Consider the following 10269-nt stretch of genomic DNA (forward strand, 5'->3'; position numbering starts at 1 on the left):
TCTATATTAGATGGTGGAGGTTTTGAAGCTAGGGCATTTTGCATTACTTCTGTTTTCAAGGATCTGAGCCATAAATGTTTATTAAAAGATTATATAATGAAATCAGAAATCAGTTTTGTTATTTTTTTAATGGTTGCCTGGAGTGTGTTGGATGACTGAATGCCAGTTGTTAATCATTAAGTACTCATGTTACCAAAAGTGTTTGATAGTATTGCCATCTAGGGGCTGAATGGAATTCTCAGCTCTGAAATAAACTGTAATTGAGCAGGTGCAGCTATTGACAATATACATATGTTTTTGCTTTATAGCCCACATGCTTTTCATGTTTCTTATGACAAAAGCTTATGAAAAAATGTCCCCCAGCAGCCCACCTTTTTTATATATAATCTGTTAGAGGTGATTACTATTTGCTTTGGAGCGTATGCTTTTTTGGCATCTATTACTGAATATTCTGAACAAAGAATTATTCTTTTTTGCATTATTAATCTTGTCCATGTTTGCCTTATTTCCACAGAAAAGGAATCATTTATCAGAAAAGAATGTTTGTAATCGGGACTTGTAGCATCTTCAGATTTAATATTCATTATGGTCACTCTAGTTCTGTGCTATATTTATCTAAAAGGCCAATCCAATGTTGTGGAGAAATAACTTTTTAAATATTTATGATCTAACTTTTAATATTTTAAAAAAGAGAAATTAGTATTTCTGTAAAATTTGTTTCAGAGTCTGGTTGCTCAGCAAATGTTTAAATATTAAAAGATTTCAAGAGGTTAGCATGTAATATCATAATGGGACTTATTGAAATAGGAAAATTGACTTTACAAGTTTTTGCTATGTGAGGGAAATTGTATTTTCTCTGCCTATGTTTAACACATAACAAGAAATAACACAGTTAAAATGTATAGCCAATAATGTCAGAAAACAGCACCAAAAGCTATTTCTACATTGTTTTGTTTTTGTCTAACCACTTTGTTTGGAAAACAATTCTGTTTTATTTTGTTATCTTGTTTTAGATTTTATCCAAAATGATATTTGGATTTCCCCAAATTAAGGATGATTTTCTCACATATAATTTTTTCTGATGTTCTTGGGTACCTACTTTCAGAAATAACTTTCACTACTCCACCTTATATTCATCCTCCTCCTTGTTCAAAGACCAAATTCTCCAAGCCTAGCTAACAATTACTTTGGTAGGTTTCATAGTTTTACTTATGGTGCTTTTAACAAATGAAAATATTTTTATATCTGTAATAATAATAGACTTCTCTAAGGGTGTTTGTACACATATAGTTGAATTGGCTTGTTATTTTTTTCTTGTGTTTATTTGTTTTATTGAATTCATAAGGTATACATACATGCCAAGAGAATGAGAGAGGGAGACTGGGAAGATGGAGAGTCTTGTGCACAAACAGATAGTGTTGGGGATTTGGAAATTAGGGGTGTTCAGATTAGCTCTCCAAACCCTTAATATTAACCTGGCAGGCAATTATCCCAGTCTCTGACATGCAACTTGGTACCACTGATTTCCATTTTGAGGTGGATGCAGCACTGATCTGAAGCATCATGGTTTTTTCTTTTTTTTTTTTTTAATGTTTATATATCACATGCTTTGGGTTGCAAGCACTGAAAAATCAAGGATCCTATCTGATTCACTTTCTGAGTGTCTGAAATCATACAACATTGGGTAATATATTCAAGGTGTCAACAAAAACAAGAAAAAATGCATCATTTTCTTAATGATAATTCAAAACTCTGCCATAGTGTTTGTGCTGCTGTTGCCTATGTGCTTTGGCCATGAGGTTCAGAGAATGACTTTCCAGCAGTATTGTCAGTTTCAAAAAACAAAAACAAAAACAACTTACCTTGTTAACTTTCTTACAGGGAACAAGCCATCAAGCCCACCTGTTCGGATTAGAACCATTCACAACATATCTCATTGGTGTTGTGGCTGCAAACCATGCAGGAGAAATTTTAAGCCCCTGGACTCTGATTCAAACCTTAGAATCTTCCCCAAGTGGACTGAGAAACTTTATAGTAGAACAGAAAGAGAATGGCCGGGCATTGCTACTACAGTGGTCAGAGCCTATGAGAACCAATGGTGTGATTAAGGTAATGTCTACCCTGCGTAAGAAATTATGTTTGGTGTTCTCCAGGTAAATAGATGAGCCCTGACATGCCATCAGGTCACTGTGGGAAAACTCCCTTCGCAGCCTGTTTAATTCCTCTTGATAGCTCCTCCAGGCACTTAATCATAGATCAGAGAAAACTAGCTCAGATGTATGATGCTTCCTGTGAACCTAACACTGGGCTAAATGCTCTCCATGGATTATCTCATTTAATCCTCACATCAACCCTGCTAGGTGGGTACCACTAAACCTCATGAGGCATATGCAGGCTAAATAACAACCCAAGCCTACACTGTGAGTAATTGAGTTGGGATTTGAAGCCAGGAACTCACATCAGAACTGAACTCTAAATGACTATGTTCTTACGGCCTCCTGAATTATCCTATCCAGTTATTTGCTTAAGACTTGCCTAATTTATGCTTCAAACAGAGCTCACCAAGCAAGCCATAGGTGTCTGCTAACTTTCCAACTTCTGTACGAAGCCATGAGAAACAGTGTTATAAATGTCATATACATATCTCAAGCTCCGTCAGCCCGTGAGTGCAGCGGAGACTGTATTTTCATGAATAGCTTGCATTTTGATGATTTGAACCTTCCGTCACACAAAAGCCAGCCCTTATCTACCTCTCTGATGTTCCTTCCCAAGGATGGTGGCAGATATACCTGTTAGTTCATGCTACTGCCTTTACCTCCAGTCTCTCCTGGCCCTGGTCCATCTCTTAGGCCCTCATAGACTACCTTCTGCAGGCTGGGACTGCAGAGCCCCCCAGCCTGCAGTTGCTATAGATACACCACCCTTTTGTTCGCCACTCCTTCTCCAAGAGGCAAAGACTCCCACATTAATTCCACATCACAGGGTTGAGACTAAGCTGTTACTTTTAATAAAGCCTCCCTGAAAACCATAAGAGAGGGATGACAGCAGGAAATTACGTGCAGCAATAACTAAGAACTGTAACTAGAGCTCACAGGCCCAGGTCCATCCTGTGGGCCTCTCTGTGGGCTGCCTCTCTGCCTAGCTTCAAGGCCTGCTGCAAGTAGCAGTAGCAAGCTGCTTCCCACCAGCCTGCCTACATGTGGACAGAAGCCAGACTTCTCCCCCCTGGGGCAAGAGGCTTGAGCCTTAGGATTCATGACCTTAAAATCCAAATCACGGCCCCAAGGCACCCATCAGAAAGGAAAGCTCCTTCCCTCAAAGCACTTCTCCTTGTGGGTATTTGGAGCCACGACAGCATCTGCTTCTTCCTGGCATGATTGACAATAAGAATATTGACTCCTTGGACCTTTATTTACTTTTCACCAAATATTAAGCAAATATTTGGTGAAATACTTCTACCAAGTGCCATATACTTATTCAAGAGTGAACCAGACAGTCAAGTTCCCTGATGTTACAGACCGTGTGTGAGTGCACGTGCATGTGTGTGTGTTTGTGTGTGAATAAATGTGGCAGAGTATATGAATGGTGGGGATACAGAAAAGCAAACAATAAGCTAGTAAATAAATAAGCAAGGGAATTACAGAGAACAATGAATGCTATAAAGAAAATTAAATAGAATAATGTAATTAGGCCTGCTCAGACAATTTTAGAATGGAATATCATTTGAATCAAGTTGACATTTGAGCTGAGTCCTGAATGACAAGACAGAGTTAGTCATGTGAAGATATGGGGGCAAAATGTTCCAGACTAAATGAACAGCAAATGCAAGGCCTGAAGCCAGGAATGAACTTGGTGTATTCAAGGAAAGAGAAGAAAGCTAGTGTGTATGAAGTATTTGGGGGAAAGAAAGATGGCACTAGAAGAGGTTGGAGGGACTGGTAGGAGATAGATTGTACCCAACCTTGTAGACTGTGGTAAAGAGTTTAGAATTTGTTCCAAGTGCAATGAAAAATTACTGAATGCTTTAAGCAAAGGAATAACATGATCAAATTTGTTTTTAAAAATCACTCTGGCTACCCTGTGGAAAATGGACTATACAAGGACCAATGGAGTTTGAGAACTATTGAAGATTTCAAGGTACAATTGAAGGTGGCTCAAATTAGAGTAGCAGTTGTGAAGTCATGCACTATAGGTGAATTGAAGATAAATACAGAAGATAGAGAGGACAAAACGTGTTAATGAGCTGAATGAGAGACGTGAAGGAAAGAGAGTGCTTTAGGATGACTTTTGGGTTCAGGCTTTGGGCTATTGATGAGGAAGCGGAGACAGGAAGACGAACAAGTTTCAAGGGGCAAGCAGATAGTGTGAAATACAAGTCTAAAACTCCTGAGAGAGTTATTTGCTGGGATAAATATTCAGAATCCGTTAGCAAGTGGATGTCCTTTAAACCCATGGTGCCAGAGGAGGTCAGCTACGAAGAGAATGTAACTCAACCTATTGTGAGTCTGGGATCAAGGCCTGAGGCATAAATATGGAGGTCAAGAGGAGGAAAGAGAGCCAGCAAAGACTGATAAGAGGGAATTAGGCTAGAAGGAAAAGTACATGAGTGGAGTGTCCAAAAAGAGAAGAGAAAATGTGCCAAAATGCTGCTGAGAGCACAAGCAAAGTGAGGGCAGAGAAGCCACCCTGAGTATAGGAATGAGGAGGTCACTGTGATCTTGACAAGGATAGTAAGCAGTAGAATGGGAAACCTGATTGCCATGGCTGGTTGAGGAGAGAATGGTAAGGGAGGAAATTAGGACAACTCATTAAAGCCATTTAGATGAAAAGAAAAGCAGAGAAATGGAGCAATAGACGGAGACTGTGGGATGGGGAAGTTTTATGTAAAATCATTGAAAAATACTACAGTACATTTAAACAGAATGGAAATAACCAGTAGAGGGAGATAAACTGGTGATGTAGGAGATAATGAGAATAACGGCAGTAGTGAAGTCATGGGGAGGGAGGAAGGGATGGGATACAGTGCTCAGGTGGCCTTTAATAAGGACAGAGATATTTCATTCACAGCAAAAGAAGGAAAGGCAAATCACATAAGTCTAGATTCACATGGATGCAATGGTCAGAATATATAACATGGAAGCATTCTTCTCTAACTGCTTCTATTTTCAGTGAACTATGTGGTTATGTCAACAATCAATCAACGGTGAGGGAAGGAGGAGGGTGTTGGCAGTTAGGGGAAAGGAGGAAATATGAAATAATCACCTGGGAAAATGGCAGAGCAAAAGCATGAGGGAATAAAATAGGATTACAAATTGGTAATCACCTATTTAAAATGTATGGTTAAAAGTTTAACGTGAGACCGGTAAAAATGTTTGGGTGTTTTTCTACAAACCCATTTCAGAACTTGAGCATAGAGGGAAAGCTAAATTTTACACTAGGTAGAGATTTACCAGGTGAATATCAGGGGCAGCAAGGGGTGCTAGGGAGTCACAGAGGCTGCAAGCTAGTTATGGAACCTACGCTCCCTTCAGAAGCTACGGCAGTCCCCTTCCCTCATGGGGGTGGTCTTGCCCGGGGTCCCCAACCAGAAAATCACACAAACATACAACATTCCAACATAAAGAGATTTCCAAACATCTAGGCTATGTAATCTTAGAGAAAAAAATGGAGTATATTAACAATTTAGTCTAAATCAAGCTTGCACAAGAACCACTCCTGGGAATGTTTCAAGGGTGTGCCTTCCAAGGGCTGTAGAATGTGTTCTGTCCCCTCTTGAGAGTCACCATGATAGGGAGTCATCGCTAGGAAGGTGTCGTCTCTCTCAGGCTTGTTGGAGCAGGAAAAGGTTGGAAAATCACTGTTCAAAAACACCTGCATTCAGATTAACTTACCTCTCATCTTTCAAAAAAAAGATGAATAATACAGGGATGAAAACTTGCTCTACATTTGTACAGCATAATAAGCACTCAGATGTTTTTTCCAGAACAAAAGAATACTTTGCCCCCAAAGAAGCAATCAATTCTGCCATGGCCTGCAAGAGAAAACAGGGTGTTTTTTCCATCTCCTAGTCATAAAGATCTATATATATGTATCTATGTACAGACACATATATGTATGGATATTTGCACTTATGTATAATATATAGGTGTCTGTGTGCCTAAACACACACACACACACACACACACACTCTTTCTCTCTCTCTTTCAGCCCTCGCACTCTGTAACAACAAATGATTAAGCATTGTAATTCTATTTCCCAGCAAACGCCGTGGAAGGTAGACCCTACTTACTCTAGTCAGTGTGAGATCAGAAGCAGTTCATATCTATAAAACAGGAGATTTGAACACTATTCTCTATTTTAAAAAAAATGCAAGTAGGAGAAACCTCGTGAGTATCATTTAAGTCAAAGAATCGGATTCAATAGCCCTTAGTTTTGAAATAAATGCTTACATATTGCCCAAACTGAGAAAAAAAAGGCAAAGAAAAACATTGTTTGTCTCTCTGTGGGCCTTATATTAACTGAAAAAAAAATCACACTTTCCCAACTAATATCAGAACTCTTCTTCTAAATTAGGGCCATCAAAATAACGAATAAGGGGGTAAAGGTTAAAAAGGGACTAAACAACTACACAAAGAAATTGTATGCTGCAGGTTATCCCTTTTGCTTCTGTCCTTCTGTAGACATACAACATCTTCAGTGACGGGCTCCTGGAGTACTCTGGTTTGAATCGTCAGTTTCTCTTCCGCCGCCTGGATCCTTTCACTCTCTACACACTGACCCTGGAGGCCTGCACCAGAGCAGGCTGTGCACACTCGGCGCCCCAGCCTCTGTGGACAGATGAAGCCCCTCCAGACTCTCAGCTGGCTCCTACTGTCCACTCTGTGAAGTCCACCAGTGTTGAGCTGAACTGGTCTGAGCCTGTTAACCCAAATGGAAAAATAATTCGCTATGAAGTGATTCGCAGATGCTTCGAGGGAAAAGCTTGGGGAAATCAGACAATCCAGGCGGATGAGAAAATCGTTTTCACAGAATATAACACTGAAAGGAATACATTTATGTATAATGACACTGGTTTGCAACCATGGACGCAGTGTGAATATAAAATCTACACTTGGAATTCAGCCGGGCATACCTGTAGCCCTTGGAATGTGGTAAGGACGTTGCAAGCACCTCCAGAAGGTCTCTCTCCACCTGTGATATCCTATGTTTCTATGAATCCCCAAAAACTGCTGATTTCCTGGATCCCACCAGAGCAGTCTAATGGTATTATCCAGTCCTATAGGCTTCAAAGGAATGAAACGCTCTATCCTTTTAGCTTTGATGCTGTGACTTTCAATTACACTGATGAAGAGCTTCTTCCTTTTTCCACCTATAGCTATGCACTCCAAGCCTGCACGAGTGGAGGCTGCTCCACCAGCAAACCCACCAGCATCACAACTCTGGAGGCTGCTCCATCAGGAGTCAGCCCTCCAGATCTTTGGACCGTCAGTGCCACACAAATAAATGTATGTTGGTCACCGCCCACAGTGAAAAATGGAAAGATCACTAAATATTTAGTTAGATATGATAATGAGGAGTCCCTTGCTGGCCAGGGCCTGTGCCTACTGGTTTCCCACCTGCAGCCTTACACTCAGTATAACTTCTCCCTTGTAGCCTGCACGAATGGAGGTTGCACAGCTAGTGTGTCAAAATCTGCCTGGACAATGGAGGCCCTGCCAGAGAACATGGACTCTCCAACATTGCAAGTCACAGGCTCAGAATCGATAGAAATCACCTGGAAACCTCCAAGAAACCCAAATGGCCAGATCAGAAGTTATGAACTTAGGAGGGATGGAACCATTGTGTATACAGGCTTGGAAACACGCTATCATGATTTTACTCTCACCCCAGGTGTGGAGTATGGCTACACAGTAACTGCCAACAACAGCCAAGGGGGCATTTTGAGTCCTCTTGCCAAAGATCGAACCAACCCCTCAGCACCCTCAGGGATGGAACCTCCAAGATTGCAAGCCAGGGGTCCTCAGGAGATCTTAGTGAATTGGGACCCTCCAGTGAGAACAAATGGCGATATCATCAACTATACCCTCTTCATCCGTGAACTGTTTCAAAGAGAAACTAAAATCGTACACATAAACACAACTCATAATTCTTTTCGTACGCAGTCATATATAGTAAAGCAGCTGAAGCCATTTCACAGGTAGGTAGTCATGTCTTGGTTTTCTGAGTGTGCCGCTGACCTTTCTATTTCTGAGCCCTTGGTCAGTTCTAATGAAGACTCTGAAAATGGGAAGCATGGTGTCCCCAACCTCCATCCACCTAAACATGCACAGTAGACAAAGCACATCCTCATCCAAGCAAAGCCTGCTTGCATAACCTCCAGAGAGCAGAATTCTTGCAGGTGATGTTTTGAGAGCCAATGTTTCAGAAAGGTTTGCAATGCATCCTGGTATCTGAAATAAGTAGGAGAGAGATGAGGCTAGTCCCCCGGGAAATATGCAGGCCCCTGGACAGTTCTGACAGCCCCGATAGGGTCATCTGACTAGACTGTGAAGAAAATGATGTATTATTTTAAGGTTAAAAGATGCCAATCAATGAGCGCAATTACCAGCCAGAGTTAGACTAAAACAAAATTTGTTTTGTGAAGAGCCTTCTTATCAAATCCAGCACTTCTTCCAGGAATAATAAGGCTTCTCTGACTCTACTTTCTTATGGTTTCTCAGGACAGTGCCACTTTGCTAGCTCATGTTTTCCTAGTGGTCCTATCTGGACTCTGTGACATGCATGGAAGTGCGTTGTTCTGCACACAAAAGAATCTTGCCCATTGCTTAAATACTTGTTTGGCAGTTTTCCCCATCACATTTTAAGTAACTTACATCCCCAGAGAGAAGGGTAATAAAAGGTATTTTATGCTTAAAATTTAGTAAAATGAATAGAATCACTTTAAAAAATTAAAGGCTGAAAGAGTGTTGATTTCCAACTACCATAGGTAAAATTCAGCTATTATTGTAATCTAGTGATGTATAGATTAGATCCTCCTATAATTACCTCTGATATATAGTGCTGTTTAAATGAAACATTCATGGTCTTATGCATCTACTCATGACAATTATTTAGGGTCTATTAAATATTAAACAGTAATTAAAACTTCCTCAGGTATTCTCCACAGCTAATCCACATGCTATGTGAGTTGGCTTTTATATTACCTTACACTGATTCAGGGCATAAAAAAGGCCCACTATAGTTGCAGAGCTGTATATTCTAGACTGGCTTCCTCTTTACTTGACTGTACCTCCAACTTTCAAAAATCATATCAACTTGCTCCCTTTTGAAACTCTTATTCGAAAAGTCTTCTAGAGGTGAAGCAGTTTGTCCAGGCATGAAAGCAATGCCTTTTCCAGACTGGAAAAAAAAAAGTTTAACTTATCTGATAAATTGCAAGGCTATTTAAGAATGTGAGAGAAATCTCTTCATTATCCACTCTAACTGAATCTATAAGTGACATTGACATAAAACAGAGTATCACTTCTATATGAAGTTGGAGTTCATGTGTGGTTTTTGTTTTTGTTTTCAGTGGATTAATGTTCACTGAATATTGCAAATGTGTGTGTCCTCCTTTCAGCACCCCCAGCTAGTCAGTAAGAAGAAATAGCCTGGGAATGTCCTAATTAGCAGAAGGAATCCGGCCCAAAATTTAAAATCTACCACAGATAACCCAGAAAATGAATAATCTTCATGTGGGAACTCAAAATTGACCTCACAGAATTGCTTAGAAGTCAGATCTACCATACACAGCTATGGATTTGATCACCAATAAACTAGTAGCCCTGCCATGGTGGAGATGGACATGAGAGAAGAACCAGGGGAGGAGGAGAAGAAAGTGGGAATAAAATAAGTCACAAAGGGAAAAAGGTGTAATTAAGAAAGCAAAACCGCGAAAGAGAAAGAGCAAGTAAGAGAAAGCAGAGATTCAAAGAGCAAAGAGGGGAGGTAGAAAATAAAAGAGGAAAAGGCTAGAACTAAAAGGAATAAAGGTAGAAAGAAGATAGCTGGGTACCTGAGGGAAAATTGAAGGTGTCATAAAATCAATGGTGGTTGGGAATAGAGTAAAAAGTGCTCATTTGCAGCCATAGGCACTAAATACTTACAAAAATTCATGTTGTTGGAAAGGAGAAGTCCGAAGCATTCTTCTCTAACTGCTTCTATTTTCAGTGAACTATGTGGTTATGTCAACAATCAATCAATGGTGAGGGAAGGAGGAGGGTGTTGGCA

General features: G+C 40.2%; 1 protein-coding gene across 1 annotated transcript in view; it reads left to right on the forward strand.

Moving 5' to 3' along the window:
- USH2A (Usher syndrome 2A (autosomal recessive, mild)) overlaps positions 1-10269 on the forward strand; it is an 813932-nt gene that overhangs the window by 755306 nt on the left and 48357 nt on the right. Inside the window, exons 61-62 of the mRNA XM_011987398.1 lie at positions 1882-2109; positions 6681-8197. Of these exons, the coding sequence (XP_011842788.1) occupies positions 1882-2109; positions 6681-8197 (1745 nt within the window). The remainder of the gene's footprint in view (positions 1-1881; positions 2110-6680; positions 8198-10269) is intronic.

The sequence above is a fragment of the Mandrillus leucophaeus genome, unplaced genomic scaffold, assembly GCF_000951045.1.
Source record: "Mandrillus leucophaeus isolate KB7577 unplaced genomic scaffold, Mleu.le_1.0 Scaffold309, whole genome shotgun sequence".
Lineage (NCBI taxonomy): Eukaryota > Metazoa > Chordata > Mammalia > Primates > Cercopithecidae > Mandrillus > Mandrillus leucophaeus.